This window comes from Cupressus sempervirens, chromosome 9 (assembly GCF_028749045.1).
Source record: "Cupressus sempervirens isolate cs-2001-9-10 chromosome 9, ASM2874904v1, whole genome shotgun sequence".
In the NCBI taxonomy this organism is placed as follows: domain Eukaryota; kingdom Viridiplantae; phylum Streptophyta; class Pinopsida; order Cupressales; family Cupressaceae; genus Cupressus; species Cupressus sempervirens.
Window position 1 is genome coordinate 499,209,942 of NC_143126.1, and position 22,223 is coordinate 499,232,164.

The 22,223-nt window shown below is 36.7% G+C and overlaps 2 protein-coding genes across 2 annotated transcripts in view; both read left to right on the forward strand.

Moving 5' to 3' along the window:
- Nucleotides 1–10,217, forward strand: part of LOC149539516 (uncharacterized) — a 49,153-nt gene extending 38,936 nt beyond the window's left edge. Inside the window, exons 6-9 of the mRNA XM_089800748.1 lie at nucleotides 6,875–6,943; nucleotides 7,139–7,520; nucleotides 7,875–8,029; nucleotides 8,141–10,217. Of these exons, the coding sequence (XP_089656874.1) occupies nucleotides 6,875–6,943; nucleotides 7,139–7,520; nucleotides 7,875–8,029; nucleotides 8,141–9,757 (2,223 nt within the window). The 3' untranslated portion in view covers nucleotides 9,758–10,217. The remainder of the gene's footprint in view (nucleotides 1–6,874; nucleotides 6,944–7,138; nucleotides 7,521–7,874; nucleotides 8,030–8,140) is intronic.
- A 2,081-nt stretch (nucleotides 10,218–12,298) lies between these two features.
- Nucleotides 12,299–12,769, forward strand: LOC149539517 (uncharacterized). The gene has a single exon (XM_089802585.1). The coding sequence runs from the start codon at nucleotides 12,299–12,301 to the stop codon at nucleotides 12,767–12,769; it is 471 nt and encodes a 156-aa protein (XP_089658711.1).
- The last annotated feature ends 9,454 nt before the right edge of the window (nucleotides 12,770–22,223 follow it).

Sequence of the window (22,223 nt, forward strand, 5' to 3'; positions counted from 1 at the left end):
TGGTCTTTGATGTTGTGAGAAGTCCCAAATCTATCAAGTGAGATTGTTCAAGAATCAACATCTCTGCAAAAGCATCAAATGTAGGCTTCTGGAAAGCACTTCCCATCGTCAACCTGTGAGTATTATAACTCGAAACAAAAGAAGCATACTCTGAAGGTAGCCTCTTCAGGATGTGATGAATCAACTTTTCATCCTTCATGGGATTTCCACAATCTTTAAGTAGTGCCCTATACTCATTGGCTTTGTTGATATAATCCTGAATTGTGTCAAAGTTCTTAGGATCCAATAGAAGTAGATCGTCCTCAATCTAGAATCCCTTTTCCTCATCCACCTTACCATACAATGCTTCAAGTTTGTCCCATGTAGGTTTGGATTCCTTGAAACTGGAAACGTGAAAGTAGAGATCTCTGTGTACAGAATTCCTGATAATTCCTAAAGCTTGTTGGTCTTGTGTTTTTCCAATCAATGAGTGCTGTAGCGTCAGTGAGTTTGGGAATTGATCCATCAACATAAAGACTTAAACCTTTTTCCATTAATCTACTCCATGCAATATCTTTCCATGTAGAATAATTATGTGAAGTTAGAAGTGGACCTTTAGGTGAACCCATGATGCAGAAAATGAAAAGAGCACACAAGAGAGACACAAAACACAATACAAACCCCCCCTTTTCACTCAATGAAAAGACCCCCCCAAAAAATATGCTTTTGGCACTTTATATGTAGTGTGTGTACAATAGGCCACTTGTCAAAATGATCAAAGTGGATTTCTGATTTTTGCTGTTTACAATTGCCTTTTGAAGCCCAAATTTGTCACTAAGCACTGTAGCTCAGATGTACAACAATTTGGAAAAGTAATCAAAGCAATAGAATGCAGAAAAGGCCCTAGTTCTGAAAGTGAGATTTTTGTCCACACAACCCTACAATTTGATTGCAGATTTGGAAAGTAGATGAAAAATAACACACTTTAAAAAAAAACGAAACCTGAAAATGTGTCTAGATGAGAGCCTGTACAAAGTGTTTCAAGTTGTAAATTGCAAGATTGAATAGGTATAGTCGCCAAAAAAAGCAATTTCTGACAAATCTTTGCACCAAAACTAGAAAAGAACACCACCACTGAAAAGTTCAAGAAATTCTACCCAAAATAAAAAAAAAATTACACCTGATGTGGAGTTCGGATGATCGAGTTATGGCCTCTCAAAATCGGGTTGCCAAATAAAAAACGCATATGAAGAGGGGTTTGAGTAGAAAATTGCGAGCTTAAATTTGACAGTCAAACGACCGTCACTGCAGTTTAAAAAATCCCTAGGAATGATGGTCAGACGACCGTCAAATTTAACTTTGTGTCTGGCTAATGTCAGCGAAAAATGTCTCCCTTGCTGATGTGGCGGTACATATTGCTAAGTTGACTGTACGGATGACACATGTCATGTATGGAAGTACGAAAAAAGTGAGGTGTGCAACCACGTGCCTTGTTGAGGGGGCAATGATTGTTTCGATGATGACGTGTCCGTAGGCTAGCGTCTGCAGATGTGGCCTATCCATCTGGAGAGGAAGGTGGCATGGTGGGCTGCTAGTACAAAGTCGTGGCGGCGTTAGATGTTGTTGTGTGGCTTGTAGCTACACTGTCCATGTGGCGGAAGGTTTGCGCCAGCTTGAAAGAATTTGTGGGGTCGAAAAAGATATAAATACTGGTGGAAGGAGGAAACGGTGTCGGCAATCTTGTGCAGTGATCGGAGAACGACGGCCATGAATGTAGTGAACAACGACAGGGAGTGTTTGGCTTGCCGGAGTCCTATATTCGCTGCTGGGATGTATGTGAAGTGCCGGCCGGAAGAGCTTCAATGCCGCCGGGAATTGGGTATATAATCCCACATTCGCGGTGCAAGCAAATGTTGGGATGTATAAAAGCAAAGTTCGGACGTTATAAAAATAAAAGACTCTCCGGTGAGTGTAGCTTGATTTGTGGCTTGGATGCTGGGTTCAGTTTAATATGCTGCCAAAAAACGATTAATGTGCTGTTGGATTTGTATGTAGACCGCTGTAAAATTTGTGATGTGCAAGCCGCCAAATAGGAATATTCTCTGCTTCTCTGCGTACTCAGTGAAATATTCCTATTTTGTAGTATGAAATAAATTCCACGCAGGGTATAGGGCAGAGATGTGACTGCTAAGTGCTTGTACCAAATTGTTTTTCTTTGCTGGGCCGCTTGGCCAATTTTTTTTTGAAAAAAGCTATCCAAAAAATGCAGAGAAATAAAATAACAGATCTGAAAATTAAAATTGTAGATCTAAAAGATCATACCTGAACTTGCAAATCCTGGGTGCCGATTTGCAAATTTTTTTTGCCTTACGATCGACTTTGGCCTAGAGTAGATGAATTTATAGCCGATTTTCACCGAATTGATGTTCTGGATGCAATGGCGGGGTCCAATTTGGCTCTAGATGCTCCCAATTTCTGCGGTACTCCAGATCTGGGTAGAGGTGTTGAAGCAACAATGGTCTCGAACGGCTCTGTGAAGAGAAATTCTCTAAGCTCTGATACCATGTAAGAATTTTCCTTAGGGAAAAATTCACCCAAGATCAAAGAACTCAAGCACAAACACAACAGTAAACCAGAAAGTGTATAATCAGAATATTGATATGTATTCGATTCAATGTGTTAAAAGTACACTAAGAGTGCCTGTATATAAATGCCTCTGAGATGCATCTAGAATGCTTAGGAATTAGCAACATGATAAGTTATACAACCAGATACATGTCCACCAGATATGGGTTATCCTCCATTAAACACAGGAGTAAGTGTGACGATGAGAGGATAAGCCTACAAAGGCGTAGCACACAAATTTATGTTGTAGACACCATGTGCTAAATTAAGTGTGCGAATAACTGTGTTATCTACATGACAACTCAGTTAATGATGCAAACTCCAGTGTTGTAGACACCAAGTGTTGAATTAGAGTTGCTTACTTTTGTGTTGTCAACATAACAACTCGTGAAAGTACGCAAATTCGTAAGTGTCTCACTAAATAAATAATAAAATAATGCAATATAATAAAATAATGAATTAACCTAAGTAAACTTAAGTAAAGTGTAAATAGTAAATATGTATTTACACCAACAAAATGGAAGAGAGAAACATAAACTAACAGTGGCCCATCTTTTGTTATTTGAAGATTTTTTGAATAGCAAGTACGTTTGAAAGATGCTTTTCTTTTGTGCAAATCAAATGTGGCACATATACAATGTGTTTCATTTTTCAAGCTGCCAACAAACCTTTCAAGTGCAGTGAAAAATACTGCTAACATTTGCAGTAGTTTTTGAACTTCAAATCATAAATGTAGCTTAGAAGAAGACAAATGGAGCATCCCAAATTATAACAATTTCTTCAGGCAAACTTTCTACCTTTATCAAGGAAGTTAAGCATACATTGGTCTACAGGAGCATACATTAGTCTGCAGGTATATAAGAAAACACATTATATATCGTCTTGTCAATTGTTAAGAGTAAGCCTGTGGATATTATGACGATGAAATATTACTAATCAAGAAAATGCGTTACCATCCCCTGCCTTCTGCAATTTAAACAAACAGTTTCTGTTTACAATGCATTTTTTAATTTTTCCCTTGCTTAGTAGCATGTTGCAGTTCAATCATGACAAAACACATTATATATTGTCTTGTCAATTGTTAAGAGTAAGCCTGTGGATATTATGACAATGAAACATTACTAATTAACAAAACTGCATTCCCATCCCTTGCCTTCTGCCTTTAAACAAACAGTTTCTATTTCCAATGCATTTTTGAATTTTTCCCATGCTTAGCATGTGGCAGTTGAACCATGACACAATTCTAAAGTTTTTCTTTATTGATCAACTCAATAAGCTGTAATCATTTCTTGAGAATTAGAACTACAGTAATTCAAGTGGGAATAAATTTTGAACAAAACCACCATAAATTTGAAAAAATGATAAATGAATATAGCCCCCCCGTACAATCAATGTGTTGAACATTCAACAATGAAAATATTGCAAAACTTGACATTGTTTTCAGTCCTAAATGAGTTAGTATCTACAGCTTACTGGTTCCATGTTGTGGTTCTACAATCTACTATATCAGTTTTCAGTTAATTTCTATAGTTGTTTATTTTAGTAGTTAGCCAAAAAATTGGATAAATAAAAAATACTGCAAGGATCAAAGAAACTCCGAAAAAAGGAAAAATAAGGGAGCCCCACAAACTAAAGATGGAAATAATAGAGCAAAAGGAAAAATATTTAATGCAACATGAACTATTTTACTCAGTAAATGATATATACAGATTTCAAACAACAAATACTGGAAAGTGCAGATTCTAATTGATCAGTACTGTATGGAATATATCAGAGCTGTAATAGATAATAATCCTCTTTCCATATAAGCATTCTATAAACACTTCAGGATATGAACTTACCAGAAAATAAGTGTTTTCAGTTTATTGACAGCACGATTAAATAGCAATTTGATATAATAAACAACCGGAAAATATACGTGACCCGCTCAGATCAACCTAAACAATTCAAGTTTTTATCTCATATTTGGATAGCCACTGCCTGTAGATGATGTACAAGTACTCCAAAAAACGAATTGTTCTGATCAATTGCCCTGATTCATAATTTGACTGCTGAATTGAACTGGAAATTAAGGATCACAGCTCCTATGCGATTTCACCCAGGCTGGTGCAAACGATACTCTCCTTTCTGCACTTGATCTTGTCCTTTGCAGCTACATAAGCTCTCAACTCCGGAAAATGATAACTTGGGAGCACTGAAATAGGTGATGTTGGTTAGTGGTATCATCCTACCTTGAACAATGCCTCCTTATGTTTGTGTGTAAGAAGGCTGGCTTTGTTTATTGCACTTCAGTAAGAAATTTACTGGTGCCCTCAAATGGAAACATCTCCTCTCTTTACCTGGATTAGCCATAAAGGTTGTCCTGGGGGAGAAATAAACCTCACAAGTCGGCTTCATACAATGATAATTTTCTTAAAGACATTCCCCAAAGTCGGCCCAGGTTGACATTTGAAATATTTGGTAATTGCCAATTCTTAAATTTTCATATTAAATAAATATTGGTCATGCCAAGTCAGCCTAGGAAATTGTTTTATTAGTAAGTATTTTTAGTTTATTAATTATTTAATATTTAATTAATTTATTTAAATTATTGGTGCTGGTTGACTCAGCCACCACTCAGGGACATGACACCATTCATGTGTTGAGGAAGAATTTGAAAAACTTTTATGGCTGCACTGAGAATATGGACAGGCTTTTTTGCTGAGGGATTTTTCAAGTCATCTAGACTGGTCCCGTTGTGGAGAATTCCTAACTGCTTGCTGGCGTAAATCTGACAGTCAATAGGATGATTTTTGAATAGTTGTTTTGTGTGAAAGAAGTTTCTTGCATTTTGGATATGGCACCAACGAGGAGGAAAATTGGATGTATCTCCGTCAAATGTAGTACAGGTATATCTGCAATTGCATGGGGTTGAATTTGATGTATTAGTCAAACTTTGTCGTCTTGATCTGAAATGTTAATAAAACATTCATGCATTAACTGCATTTATGGTTTGAATTTGATGTATTAGTCAAACTTTGTCATCTTGATCTGAATTGTTAATAAAACATTCATGCATTAACTGTTACACAAACTTTGCTTGTACTGCATTCATGCATGCAATTATTTAGTCAGAATTTATAAATAAATGTAAAATACACATCAGAGGGTGACAACTGAAGCTTCTCAGAGCAAGTGAAATGCAGTTTGATAACTTTAAGGGCGTAAATGTACTGGATAATGGAGAGAAAGGCACTGCTATACACTGATCTACACCAAACTAAAGTATCTTAAACATGGATCAATATTGTACAATGATGAGTATGGTTCAGTTTCCATTACTTAGAACTATATGAATTACAACATGGGGTTGGGGAAATGGATAAGAGCTACAATTCTCACAATAGTTCACCATTGCAGACATTAAGTGTTGATTTCAGACATGCAGAATTGGACCTGGAAGATGTTCAGTAATACTGATTATGCTGCGCCTTACATAGCTGACTTCAAATTGTTTTATTGTGTGATGGTGTTCGCAATAATGCAAGTCAGAAGTGTCCACTTGGGAATTCTAACACCCGTGCACTCTATTATGTTCCATTTGCAAGGTTCCAAGAAGGCAAGAGGCCCAAGTAGAATGTGTTGTGCCATAAACTGATGAATTTCCTGTGCCATCCTACTTTCTTGTCTGCAATCTTGAAATTATCAATTATCATTTCAACCTCCATTCTTTTTTTTCATTTTAATATAATAGGTACTTGTTTTGAAAAGTATAGTAATATTCAACTTTGTTTGTAAACTAATAATTATTTTTAATCATCATTTTTATTACATTTTTTATTTTGAAATAATAAATTATTTTGTTAAGAGATACATTTTGTTACATATAATTTTTATTTTTCATTAAATATGTAATATTTATTTTTCTCTTAATAAATAATAAACATTGACCAGCATCAATGAGCAGATAATTGATGAACATACTAGTTGCATATATATATATATATCAAAACCTGTTAAAATATTATACTTCATCAATGGAAAATATGATACACGAAAAGAGTTATTTCCGACAAATATTTGAAAACATTATAATGGGCTGTAAATATTTGTCTATATTGGCCATATAAAAGCACCTTGATTTGCTGTTTCTTGTACTAATATAATAATTCTATTTTATGTTATTCTGTTAAAATGTTCGATGTGCTGATCTCATAATATGGATTCAATGGCACACCTTTATGATCTATTTTCTTTCCCTATTAATCAAAGCTTGTCTTCTGGATTGCAGGAGGATATTTTCCTGATCTGTAGCAATGCAATGAGTTATAATGCATCATCTACCATCTACTACAGACATGTAAAGTTAATACCACTCAAACCTGGTTTTTATTGGGTTTAATGTGAATTAAAAGAAAACTTGAGGAAACTGAGTTTTCTCTAGTATCATTATATAAACATCAAAAAAACTACCAAACCTTTATTTTCAGCTCGCTGACACACCTATTGTGAGATCATAATATGCATTTCTAAATCAAAGGAATCCTCTTTTCAGGCACGTGCTATACAGGAACTGGCACAAAAGTATTTCCAGATGTTACGGGTTGACCCTGAAAAAATTCATTTAGAGCATAAATCTCCACCAAATTCAAGATCTAATCATTCTGGCCAGAAAAATTCAAATAGGACCCCATCAGGAAGATTGCGTCTTGAATCTGGAGGATCAGACCTCGCCTCAGGTGAAACTCTGGCTACAAATGCAAACTTGCTCGATACTTATCTGCAGGATTCTATTAAATTAAAGAAGAGAGATGCATCTGAAAGGTCTGGGACTGGGTTTGAATATTCAAATGGTACTGGCTATCAGTGGCGTAACAATGTTGATGGTAATAGTTTAGCAGTTGACAGCAAAGCTGACCATTCAGACATTTTTTCAGGTTTTGAACCTTATTCTGCCTCCATTCTTTGTGGTTTCAATTCCCAAATTTGTGTTGCGTGTAGCTCAACTTCTGAAAATTTGTGTGTCTTCTTGATTCAAAAATTCGGAGGGACATGGAGATTTCATGTTCACTAGTATATGATATGTATACAACCACTAATCAATTAATTTCATGTGTCTTGCAATGTTGCGTCACATATATACATGGTGAAACTGTTGTATTTACATACACCTAAGATTTATCACCTTCACCATGGACTTTGTGATCACGTGGCATCTATCTTTGGTCATGTTTTGAGTCAAATTTTTCGTGAGATTAGGGTTATTAATAATTATTTAAATTTTGAAGCAGCATCCATACTGAAGACAAGAGCTGTGAAAGATGGCCGAAGGGCTTTCTTTTTTGAAGAAGAACGCCGTGACACTTACAGGCCATGGAATGATATAGCTAATGGAGATGAATCGGTATTTGCAATTCCTGGGGGCATGTCAAAATGCCTAATACCTGTATGTAATATGCCATTTATTTGTGGTTCTGACCATGGCATTTCAAAAGTCAGCTAGAAGATCTTTATTATTACTTGTGTTTGCTAACTTTGGTCTTATGAAATTTATCAGATTGGATTTCAATCAGAATCTGCATATGCAAAGAGCCTTGCTCGTTTCTCTGCAGATTTGGGACCTGTGGCCTGGAAAATTGCAGCCCAGAAAATTAAAAAGGTCTGGTCTTCTGGTGCTGGATCTCACCTGGAGAGCAACAGAGATCCCCATACTACTTCTGTAGATCCATTTTCAATAGAGAAGAACAAAGCTCAACCCAAACCAGTTCCTTCAGCAATACCAACTGATGAGCGTCCAAGTAGGTTCAATGGGACACTTTGTACTCAACTTGGCAGGAACGAAAGGTTTCTTATAAAGGGGACTTGTGAAGGCCAGTCAAATCAATTAACTTCAACAATGCCTTGTACCCTCTCTAAATCGCCAACAAATTCTGATGCACTTTGGACCTCAGCAAATTGTTCCTTCTTACCGACCAATCAATCTGTTAGATTGAATTCTGTCCGGGAGCCAACCATGGACTTGCCCTTTGAAACAACAAAAGACGCAGAAAGAAGATCTGGCAACTCAATCACAGCAGACACCAAATTTACTTCTGAAGTATCTCAGTCAAGATTGCTTGAAATTGTCTCAAGAAATAATAAGCTTATGCAATGGATGCCAACTCAACAGGCTGATGGAGGACAGTCCTTGATGAATTTTCGAGTCTCTGATTCTCATAGTGTTGCCACTGACAGGGGTGGTCCCAGAGAAGTGTTTGATACTTCAAAATTACCAACCAGCTCTGCCAGCTCAAATTTTGCAGTCACTGGACGCAATACTTCTATTCATGACTACCAAGATAGGTCAAGTGCCGCCTCCTCTACTCGACCTGCTGGTGAAAACTTTACTGCTAGGGATTTGAATTATTTGAGTCAGTCAGACAACAGAAAAATGTTCCTACCATTACAGAAAACAAGTCCTGATATATATGCTGGTACTTCTCTTTTGTCAGTTTCGTCAATAGAACCAATAGCGACTCAAGAGCACAATACAATGCAACCATGCATACAATCTCAAAATTTAGATATAGCTCTTCTCAATGCTGGTTCTCAATCGACTTGCAACACAATTCAAAATGTATCTAGTGCTTCTTTGAACTCAATGCAGAGTGAAACTCAACTAAGACCATCTCCTACTATTTCTCAATTCATGCAACAGAAAATGCTTTTGGATATGTCCTCTTATCTCCAATCACAGGCAATTGGGATGAACCCTCAAAATTCATCAATGGTGACACTCAGTAATACAGAAGAGAATGTAAAGCAAATATTTGAATCACAGGTTCCCAACATAATGGCAAATTTGAAGTCACTAGGGGGTAACGAGGCATCGCAGTCCCATCTCAACCCTTTGAAAGTAGTATGTTCACAAGAGAATGCAGGGCAACTATTTGAATCACATGTTCCCATCAGAATGACTAATGCAAAGTCACTAGGGGGGAATGAGTCACCTCGGTCCCATCTCAATTCTTTGAAAGTTGCATGTTCCCAAGAGCATTTCCAAAAGCTTTCAGACTTACCTCATTCTGCTCCCTCCAATATCTGCATTGGGTTTCAGCAGCCCAAGTCTCCAGTTAGAGAGTCTTCTGAGACATTGGTTCATTCACAGCAACCTGATTTGGCTCTACAGCTTTGATTCTTTCTCACCAGATTATTGTGGGGTATACTGATGATTTATCTCTTTGTTGAAGGCTTTGTATAACGTGCATTATATGGCAAAGCAGTAACACAATTTCCTTAAAATGGATCCATTATTTTGTAAAGCAGCTGTACAGTTGATGTGCTAATTCTTGTGCTGCAGGCAACTTCTCTATGTAGCATTACCGTCTTAACAGAAAAGTTTCATTTTTCTACATAGAAATTTTATGTTGTCTCGCTTGTAATGTACTACTGTTTTTGTAATCAAAACTCCATAACAAGTTAAACACTTACTTTCATTAATCCCATGCCCTGCTTTCATGGTAGGGTCTTTAAGGATGCTTGCTTTACTCAGGGCACTTGACTAGTTGCTAATGGGGTATACTCCAAGACAAGCCTTATGTCTATATTTTAAAATACATTTATCAACGTGTAAAAACTTTGTCAATTTAACTCAATATCATCGTCTGAATGTTTTGTAAATATTTTACCAGAAGAGAAATATGATCATAGGTTTCTCACAAGTCAGATAAGAAATTGTACACTAATGGCGAGACCTCAGCAAACCTACTCTTTGCTGTCCGATTGTCTCTATGATATATAAATTATAGGAAAGCAATAAAGTATTATCACTATAATTTACACAAGCGTGTTTCTCCTTTTTCTATGTACGATATTTTGACAGTTTATACCAAAAACTGATACAATTCTTTTCAACAAATTATATGCAGTTAATATAACAGAGTGCATTTCAGAGTCTTACAGAGATCAAGATCATTACTAAAATTAATTAAGTCATCTCGTTCCTAACTATGATAGTTTTTTCCAAGTATATCATAAATACAAGTTTGGGAGGGGATACAACAGGGCTTCTATACTAGCAGTTGAATGCTTTTTTCATGCAACTATGAGCAAATAGGATTTTGATCTCCAACAATACAACAATACATGAAATAGGAGAATTATAAAAACATACAATACAGTAAATAATAGAATTAGTGATCATGGAAACCAAGGTCTATTGATTTCTCATCTCTAATTAAATAGAGAGTTGTTTCATTTTAAGTTCTTTAGAGTGTCTTGTGTTGCTGAAGCAAATGATGATACATTTATTCATTCAGACTAAAGTAAGTAATGAAACATATGTTTGTTCTTCTAGTATTCATTTTCGTTTACAATTATTCTTATAATTTTAAATGCATTTTGTAAAATGAAAAAAAATGATATTTCATTGCATTGCTCAAACAAGAAATTTTTTATGTTGGAAATTTTGTTCAGCAAAGGAAATTTTCATGTTCAAGTTTTACTATAATTTGCTTAGCCAAAAAAGATATAAACTGAATCATCCACCATTGTCTCAAAACTAAATATGGCAAGAAAATTAGATATACTACACAAATCCACTTCTCTTTAAAAATGAACCATGCTACCATAAAATGCCTTACGTACAGATCTAAGCTATAATGTTATGCACAATTTTAAAGAAGATTATACATTTTTTAAAAAGAAACTATGAGGTTAAGATAAATTGCATAAACTTTTCTTGATGGGTTGCTAGGTGCCCTTTAATACCAAGTAAATAAGGGCACATAGAGAACAATTTACCAGCTAGGATGTCAAGAAAACCCAATAGGGAAAACCCAATAGGTGGGATTTGACACTGACACGTATCCCTTGGCTGCTCATTTGGCCAAGTTAATCTCTCCTCTGACAGGCAATTCTGACTCCTTTGTTAAAGACTCCTCTCACTTTGTTCAATTTGTCAAGGATACTCGGCTTGATTTCAATGATGTCTTGGTAAGCTTTGACGTGGTCTCTCTCTTCACGAAGGTCCCTATCCCTGATTCCATTGAAGTCGTGAAGTGCAAGACCAATGCGGAGATTACCAGTCTGGTCGAGCTTTGTCTCAGGTCAACCTTTTTCTCCTTCCAAGGGGTCATCTACGAGCAAGTTGATGGTGTGGCCATGGGCTCCCCTCTCTCCCCTGTCATCAACAACCTTTATATGGAGCATTTTGAAGAGGTGGCCCTTCGTTCGTTCCCTCTTCAACCTAAGTGGTGGAAAAGATGTGTAGATGATACTAATGTTTGCTGGCCTCATGGGCTGGACAAACTAGAAGAGTTGCACCAGCACATCAACAACTTGACTCCTTGTATTTCTTTCACCAAAGAGCTAGTGTCTAGCAACCAACTGCCTTTCCTTGATGTTCTGCTCATCAAGAAACTAGATGGCTCCCTTGGCCGTCGTGTGTTTAGAAAGGCCACCCATACTGACATGTACATTCATCCTTCCTCCCACCACCATCCTAGCCATAAAACTGGCACTCTTAAGACCTTGGCTCTAAGAGCCCATAGGATTTGTGATGATGATCATCTAAACCTTGAGCTCAACCACCTCCACTAGGGCTTTCGGCTTAATGGTTATTCTCCCAGGCAAATTTCTAGGGCCCTCAACCAAGCTAGGTCCCTCCTCCTTGCTTCCTCGACCCCTTCTCTTCCCCCCCCCCCCCTCTCGTGCTCTGCACGCCTCCCTCCCTTTCATGGAAGGCATTTCCCATAAAATTGCTAAGATCCTGTCTAAAAATGGTTTGCGTGTTGCTTTCAAGCCCCTCTTCAAGCTCAAGAATCGTGTCCCACCAATCAAAGACCCCACAGATTCGTATTCCAACTCAGGGGTCTACAAAGTGGTCTGCTCTTGTGGCACACCCTATATTGGTGAAACAGGCCGCTCCTTCCACACCCGTATCAAGGAGCATGTGGCAGACATTAGACATGATAGGGTTTACAAATCGGTGCTAGCTGAACATTCTTTCTTGACCAAACATCACATATGTTTGGAGGACACGCAAATCATTTCCTGCGAGGACAATTATTTTAAGAGGAAGCTTAAAGAAGCCGTTGAAATTATTAACCACCCCATCAACCTCAATTGTGATGATGGATGGCTTCTCAACCCCTCGTGGCATCCTTTGTTGACTTCTGCGGAGAAACACCCTCGTTGTGTTGGTTAATCTCTTTCTCTCTCCGTACCTTCTTGCTTGGTTGCTCCCCCTCTCCTCGGTTCTTGTCCTCTCTCCCCCTCTCCTCTCCTCTGGTGCCCTGCACCCTTCCCCTAGGTTGGCCACTTCTTTTGTGTCTTTGGTGATTCTTCCTCTCTCCTCCTCATTCTTTCCTGTCTTATTTGTTTTTGTCTCTTCGTGGGTGGTATGATTCCCCTCCCCCTTTTTCTCTAGTCTTCTTTAGGTCCTTGTTGCTGCTCTTCACCTCCTCTGGAGTTTGGGTCTTCATAGTTGGGTTAGTTGCGCCCTCCTCTTTGCCTTTTCACCTTTTGTGTTGCTCTTTCATCCTTCGTTCTTTTGTTGGAGTTCTTCCTTGCTTTGTGTTTCTATCCTAATATTCACTATTTAGAATATACTCGTACATATATAAAATTTTCACTTGTTACATATATATTAGTTTATTTCATATATATATATATATATGTTTGGCATTCTAATGCTTTTTGTATCATATGTATCTATTTCCATACGTTGGATATATTGCATACATATAAGTTTATATATATATATACAACATTTGCTTTCGGATGGGCGTTTATTTATATTTTGATGCAAGTTTATATTATCCACATGCATACATGCATATATATGTATGTATGTATGTTTGTTTGTCTTTTATGTTCTTATTTTTTATTTTTATTTTTATTTTATCTTTTATCTTTTATTTTTTATCTTTTTATTTTTATTTTTATTTTTATATTTTGATTTATTTATTTATTTTTGCACCTATATAAATTTTTTTTATTATTAATTAGTAGTATTATATTGTATATATTCTTACATTTATGTGGCATATTCATATGTTGATACTATGTATAGGTTTTAGTTTTGTTCTTATATAGGTAATATATTCTTTTACTATATATTTATATTTTTACATATACCAACTCTTTCCATTTGCTTTCTTTTTGTAGTTTATTGTCTTGTCCTATTTATTATCTTTGTTATCTTTCTTGGTACTTTCACTTTGTGTCTTGGTGGGTTTAGTCTCTCCTCGATGTTTGTTTGTTTTTTGTCTTTATTTTATTTTACTTCTTTTGACTTGCGTTGGGGCGTGTGCAGTCCCTCTCTTCCTGGTCTCCTTTAATTAGTGACCTTGTGCCAAATCTGCATCTTACATTGTTTGACACCTCTTGCTCTCTCTTCCTGATGATGGATCATGTAGTGTGATTTGAAACGTTGATGAAAAATCTCTACACAATCTATTCCAAAAACTTAGCATTATACTTCAAAATACATTTATCAATGTGTAAATACTTTGTCAATTTAACTCAATATCATCTTTCAAATGTTTTGTAAATATTTTACCAGAAGAGAAATATGACAATAGTTTTCTCACAAGTTAGATATGCAATTGTACACTAATGGCGAGACCTCAACCTACTCTTTGCTATCTAATTGTCTCTATGATATTAAAATTATAGGAAAGCAATAAAGTAGTATCACTATAATTTTTTTTTGGATTGGTTAGTATAACTATAATTTACACAAGCACGTCTCTCCTTTTCTTTAGGCACAATTTTTTGACACATTATACCAAAAACTTTACATCTCAAATCTTTATCACTTAAACTATTTATAAAAGGAATGCCTTGTAAACTGATATGAGTTTATAAAATGAAAGCCTTATAGACTAATACGATTTTATTTTAGTAATGATCCTGATCTCTATACTACTTTGTGGGAAATGCACTCTTTGATATAATTTTTTTAAAACAAATTGTATAGAGTTAATATAATAGAGAATATTTCAGAGTCTTATAGAGATCAAGATCATTACTAAAATTAAGTCGTCTCGGTCCCTAACTATGATAGTTATTTCCAAGTATATCATAAATATAAGTATGGAGTTAATATAATAGAGTGTATTTCAGAGTCTTATAGAGATCAAGATCATTACTAAAATTAAGTCATCTCGGTTCCTAACTATGATAGTTATTTCCAAGTATATCATAAATATAAGTTTGAGAGGGAATACAATAGGGCTTCTATACTACCAGTTGAATGCTTTTTTCATGCAACTATGAGTAAATAGGATTGTGATCTCCACCAATACATGAAATAAGAGAATTATAAAAACATACAATACAGTAAATAATAAAATTAGTGCTCATGGAAACCAAGGTCTATTGATTTCTCATCTCTAATTAAATAGAGAGCTGGGTCATGAGCTTCATTTAAAGTCCTTTACAGTGTCTTGTGTTGCTGAAGCAAATAATTCGTTCTTATTAAAGTAAGTAATGAAACATATGTTTGTTTTTCTAGTATTAATTTTCATTTACAATTATTCTTATAATTTGAAATGCGTATTCTAAAATGAAAAGAAAATGATGTTTCACTGCATTGCTCAAACAATAAAATTTTTATGTTGGAAATTTTGTTCAACAAAGGAATTTCTCATGTTCAAGTTTTAATATTATTTTCTTAGCTAAATGGAGAGCCACCCACAATATAGAGGTGAATTGGCATGGCTTCCTTCTGGGAGGTCAATGGTTCAAATCTCGCATTGTCAATAAAAATAAAAAATAAAAAATATCTTAGCTAAATAAGTTATAAACTGAACCATTCACCATCGTCTCAAAACTAAATATGGCAAAAAGTTAGATATGCTACACAAATTCAATTCTCTCCTTAAAAATGAACCATGCCACCAAGAAATGCCTTACATATAGATCTAAGCTATAATGTTATGCACAATTTTAAAGAAGATTATACGATTTTTTAAAGAAATTGCTAGGTTATGACAAATTGCATAATTTTTTCTTGATGGGTTGCTAGGTGCCTCTTAATACCAAGTAAATAAGGGTATATAGAGAACAACTTACTAGCTAGGATGTCAAGGAAAACCCAATAGGTGAGATTTGACAGTTATATAAAAAAAGGGAAGAAGTGCATATATTTAGTGGTTGAACTCAAAATCTAGACAATACAAAGATTTTTTTTTTTTTTTTTTTTAAGAACATATAACTACAAAAAAATTTCAAAGATTTCTCAAATGTTTCTAAATACTCATGTTCCCTTGCAATACAATAATGTTTAGAAGTGAAGGAAATTATTGTATGTAGTCAAAATTACCTTATGTATATTCTAAGATTTATTGTTTAATGTTAAAAAGAACTTCATTTTTAGATATATTTATCATAACATTGTCATGCTTTTAAAATAGATTCTTAATTATTAATAAGCTAAATTTATAATATTTGATAAAACATTTAAACTTTAACAATAAATATAATAGACAAGTAGAAAATTAATTAATTTTTAATTTTTATAACAAAGATAGGAAATTGAGATGACATTGTGTATAACATAAATAAATAAAAATTCAAAAATGCATATAATAAATAATAGATAAGTAACTTATTTTATATTGCTTTTCAAACTAAATTATACTTTTATTAAATGATTAAATTTATTGACAAAAAATCTAAATAAAAATAAATCTTTCTATATTTTTTAAATAAAAAAATGTAATACAATTTTAATTTTTTTATTAAAAAATGATTAAATTTGAGTTATATTTATCCTTACATGAATGCTGTACAAAAACAAAAAACCTACATATAAATGAAACCTTTCTATATTTTTCTCTTTTGCATTCATGTCATTTTACATTCTAAAATAAATTAAGCTAAATACATATTTAAAGTTTATTTATTTTATATTTTATATTTTTTAATTTTAGGTAGATTTTATTGTTGTATTTTTATGTCATGAATAAAAAATGTAATGCAATTTTACAAAATTCTATCTTTTAAATGATTAAATTTGAGTTGTATTTATCCTTACATGAATGTTGTACAAAAATAAAAATCTACATATAAATGAAACCTTTCTATATTTTTCTCCTTTGCATTCATACCATTTTATGTTCTAAAATAAATTAAACCAAATACTTCTTTTAAGTTTATTTAGTTTTTATTTTTAATTTAAGGTGAATTTTATTGTTGTATTTTCATTTGCTATGCAGGTATGGCTCCTTGTGTCTTAAGATTAATAAATGTTATACATGCATAGGGTAAGAGCCGGTTCTTGCATGTCTTGATTAATAAATGTTATACATGTATAGAGTAAGAGCCGATTCCTCCCTAAGATTTACATTCTCTTAAAAATTGTGAATACAAAAAATTGTGTATTATTTTTTATGTCAATGTTGGAAAAAAGATCTATTTGGTCGATGCTTATAACTAACATACTGGGGTTTGAAGGTTGTCTTTTGTGAGAGGTGCGATGGAGTCTCTGAGAAGCGTTGGCTGCCGGCTGGGCTAGGGTTTTTCCCCTAGCCTGTTCTTGGTGTTTGATCTTTACTATTTTTCTGTTCTGTTTGGATTGTTAGCTACTGGACATAATTTGTGTCAGTGTTTTTGGAGATCTTTTGCAGTCAATTTTGGATTGGGGGTTTTATTGTTTGCATGGCAGGGCCTGGGATTTCTTCTCCGTTGGTGAGAACAAATGGTTCTTCTCCAACTATGCATGCAATGCGATCTGAATCGTTTGATTCAGGGGAGAGCTCCAAGCTGAAAAAAGTTAATGGTTGTCTTCCGCGTAGCCATGATCACCCTGTTCTGGTTATTCCTCCAATGGCTATAATGGAGGACATTGATTATTGGACCAAGCATGCTTTGATATGCAAATTTCTTGGAATTCGGATTTCCCTATCCGCTCTTGAGGCATGGATCCGCCGCTCTTGGCAGGTGGAAGACGATATGGAGATTATGTTGGCAGGGAATAGTTATTTTTTTGTTGTATTCTCTTGCATGTCTGATCGTGATCGTGTTTTTGAAGGAGGCCCTTATTTCTACAATAATGTGGGGTTATTTGTCAAACCTTGGCATTCAGGTTTTAATTCTGCTGAGGATCTCCCTTCAACAGTGCCAGTTTGGGTTCGCTTGCCTCGTCTTCCCTTGGAATTTTGGCGTGAAGACATCCTTCGACAAATTGCTGCTTTGTTGGGGAAGCCAGCTGCGATCGCACATCAAACCCTCGATAAAAAGGTTATTTCTTTTGCTAGAATTTGTGTTGAAATTAATTTGATTAACCCATTACCAGATTCTTTGGAAATTTGTTTGGGGGATTCTTCTTGGGTGCAGTAGTTAGATTATGAATCCCTCCCTTTCCGTTGCCGGATTTGTCATGAGTATGGTCATTTACTGCGGTAGTGCCCCCGTAACTCGAGTTTCAAAGGAGTGGATCGGTCTACAGCTGGAAATGCTGGTGGTTTGGCAGATACTACAGGGAAAGGACAATCTCAAATGGTTAATACTACCAAGGGGATGAATCCACAAGATGCTATAGGTAAGGGTAAGGCTTCAATGCAGGATAAGGATGGATTTACCCCTGTTCGTCCTCGAGCTAAGGGACGTGGTCAAAAGAGGCCTTTGAAAGAAAGATTATCTGATTCAGGTTTTAACCGTTTTGAGGTGCTGGATAGTATGGTTCTAGAGGAGGGTATTCCTCCTCCTATCTCTTTTGATCCAGCTTGCCCAGATGAGAGATCTGTTCCTAATGATGCTTGTGGGGCATCTCAAGTTGTAGTATATTAGAATTGTGAGGTTCCTGTAGCTCTTGTGACAGCGGCTCTGGTGACTCCTGCAGTGTTGGAAGATGATGATGTTGTTTTGGCTGACTTGGTTAAGGATGTGCTACCATCAGGTAAGGGCAAGGGATCTCCTCTCCCCTTGGGGTTGCTGCCTCGACCCTTTAAGCGGGCTTCTTCTTCTCCCCCTCTAAGGAGTGGGCGCAAAACAGACCAAGAGAAGATTAAACTCACAGGAGATATATTGATTGAGTCTAGTTCAGTGAAACCTTTGGATTCTCATTTTCCCAAATCTACCCAATGATGATTATTCTCTCATGGAATGTAAGGGGGTTGAATAGCATCCCTAGACAAAAGGCTATTCATAACTTGGTGGTTGATCATAGTCCTGATGTTTTTTGTATCCAAGAGACTAAGCTCTCTGTGGAGTCTATGGTCCAACATGCCTCTAGTATTTGGTCTCGTGGCCAATGCCAGTGTGTTGGGGCAACAGGCAGTGCTGGTGGTTTAGCTATATTTTGGGATCCTCAAAAAATTTCTCCTCTTGCCTGGATGTCTTCTCGCTCAGCTCTCTCTATGGTAGCTTCTGCTCTAGACTCAAGAGAGGTAATCATGGTTACTAATGTGTATGCACCTGTTGATCTTGTGGGAAAGGAGGAACTTTGGGAACATATTCAATATGCTAGAAATTGTCATCCTTATCATCCTTGGGTGTTAGCAGGGGACTTCAATTCAGTTTTAAGTCTGGAAGAGAAGCATGGTGGTTTGGCTAGATTGGGGCCTTCTTCTGCTCTTCTTCGGCAACACATATCTCTTTTGCATCTCTCTGATGTTAAGCCTTCTAATGGCCTCTATGCTTGGAATAATCGTAGGACTGGTGCTGCTGCTATCTCAGAACGCCTGGATAGATTTTTTGTTTCTTGCTTCTAGCTTAGTGGCACCCTTACTATCTCTTCAGAAATCCTTGATTGGAGGGGTTCAAATCATTGGCCAATCAAATTTTTTGCTATAGGGGCTTATGTTCCGAAGCATCCTCCTTTTAAGTTCCAGTTGATGTGGCTTCGTGACTCCTCTCTTCATGATTTTGTTTTTTGTTGGTGGAAAGATGGTGCCCCTGCATATGATACTGCAATGTTCTCATTTTCTAAAAGGCTTCAATATGTTAAAAGGCAGCTCAAGATATGGAATAGGGAATGCTTTGGGAATCTTCACTTTATGAAGAGGCTTGCTCAAGAAAATCTTGATGTCATCACAAGGGAGATTAGAGATCGAGGTTTCTCGAAGGATCTTGGCCAGGCTGAATCCCTTGCTTCTAGAGCTCTAGAAGAATGGGAACTTCGAGAGGAAATTTTTTGGAAGCAAAAGGCTCGAGTTGATTGCCTCCAGGAAGGTGATCGAAACACTGCCTTTTTCCATAAAACAGTGCAATCTCATCAGAATCAGAGCACTATCTCTTCTTTGGTTAATTCTCAAGGTATCCAACTGAATTCCTTGCTAGCTTTGTTCCAGGAGGCTATTTCGTACTTCTCTACCCTCTTCTCTGAGGACTCTCCTCCTGCTGATAATGAAGAAAATATTATTTTGTCCTGTATTCCTTCCCTTATCACTCAGGAAATGAATGATTATCTCATGCGTCCTATCTCTTTGGAAGAGCTGGAGGCGGTGGTCTTTGGCATGCCTAAGGGGAAGGCTCCTGGTCCTGATGGTTTTCCAGTTGAATTCTTTCAAGAATTTTGGGACATCATTAATCATGATTTGTTGGAGGTGGTTAAAGAATCCTATACTAGCAAGCAGATGCTTCGAGCTTTGAACTCTACATTCTTGACTCTTATTCCTAAGAGAGAGGGTGCTAATCAACTGGAGTTTTTTAGACCAATTGCCTTATGTAATGTGGTCTACAAAGTTATTACTAAGCTGATTGCTGAGAGACTGAAAAGGTGGCTTCCCATTATTATCTCAGAAGAACAAGGTGGTTTTGTTGCTGGAAGACAAATTTTGGATGGGGTGGTTATTGCTACTGAGGCTATTCACTCTATGGCTACTTCAAGGGAGAGAGCCATGTTTGTTAAGTTGGATATGGCTAAGGCCTGCGATAGAGTTAAATGGAGCTTCCTAAGGAGTATTCTTCTTTCTTTTGGATTTAGCTCTGACTGGGTGAGTTGGATTATGAGTTGCGTTACTTCTGCCTCTTTTTCTATTCTTATTAATGGTCAACCTTCACAACTATTTGGTGCTTCTAGAGGCCTCCGCCAGGGTGACCCTCTCTCCTCATATCTATTCATCATCATGGCTGAAGGCTTGGGCAGATTCATTAAGCATCAGGTGTCCCAGAATTCTATTCAAGGCTGGCGGTGGGGTAATGGCGTACCTTCTCTTTCCCATCTTCAATTTGTTGATGATTCTGCTCTTGCCGGTCTTGCTAGGATCAAGGAAGCTGAAGCCTTTCGACATGCTTTGGACGTTTATTTGGCAGCTTCAGGCCAGAAAGTTAATGAGCACAAATCTTTCATTTACTTTTTTAACACTCCTGATTCTATTCAACACAGGATTTTTGGTATCCTACGGTTTCAGATAGGTTCACTTCCTCTGACTTATCTTGGCATTCCTATTGCTATTTCCAGGCAGCCACGTCTTTTCTGGCAAAATTTGATTACCAAGCTTCAGGATAAGGTAAATCATTGGACTCATAGATGGCTTTCTACTGCTGCCCGGGTTACTCTTCTTCAAGCTGTTATCCAAGCTCTTCCTACTTATAGAAGCATGGTTCATGCTGCACCTATTTACTTTCTCAAGGAGTTTGATGCTCTTTCTCGACAATTCCTTTGGAGTGGTAATTTGCGTAGTACTAAATGGAGCTTGGTTAATTGGGCAACTGTTTGTAGGCCTAAAAAGGAGGGTGGTCTTGGTCTTCGTTCTGCTCTATTGAGTAGACAAGCTTTGGCTGCTAAACTTTATTGGCGATGGTGCTCTGGACAACATCAACTTTGGGCTCGTATTATCACTCATAAATATTTTCATGGTGCTGATCCTTGCTCTATTTTTGCACTTCCTCTTGAAGGTCGTGGCTCAATGATTTGGCATACTTTGAAGACAGGTGCGATGTTGGTGAAGAGGGGTCTGTTCTGGATATGTAAAGGAGGTTCTTAGGCTTTGTTTTGGTCTGATGCTTGGGATGGATTCCCTTCCATTTTATCCATATACCCTCATCTTCAGCCTCTTTGTGACTCTTTTCTTGTCGCTGGATGGGATAAAGTCGCTCATTACAAGACTCCTTATCAATTGGGACCTGTTGTTGGTTATAGATGGAAGCGTTCCTCTGATTGGCCTCTTGGAGGTACAGACATGGATCGTCAGGAGCTTTCTGAAATTCTGGCCTCTAGAGAGTGTTCCTCTTTGCTTGGTCCAGATGTATTGGCTTGGGGCGACACCTTGTCTGGTAAATATCATGTCTTTGCTGGGTATCAGGAGATAACTAGACAATTATTTGGGGATGCTGAGGTCCCTTGGTGGAAGCAAGTCTGGAATAAAGTTTCTTGGTCCAAGTGCAATTTTTTCATGTGGCTAGTGGCTCACAACCGTTGTCTTACCTGGGATAATCTTTGTAAACGTGGATTTCAGGGCCCCTCTTATTGTGTTTTGTGTGGTAATGGAGAGGAGTCTGTCTCCCATCTGTTCTTCCATTGCTCCTATTCTACTCAGATATGGCACCTTTGGTGGAGCACTTGGGGTTTCTCTTGTCGACATGCTTCCTCTTTTCCTGAGTTCTGGGCTCGCTTGGGTAGTGCTCCCTCCAAGTCTTCTTCTCTCCATGCTGCTTGGATTGTTGGCCCATCTTTCATGCTTTGGCATATCTGGTTGGAGAGGAATCGT

What these genes read in the sequence shown, in the direction of transcription:
- LOC149539517 (XM_089802585.1), top strand. Translation starts at nt 12,299, where the DNA reads ATGGAAGGCATTTCCCATAAAATTGCTAAGATCCTGTCTAAAAATGGT.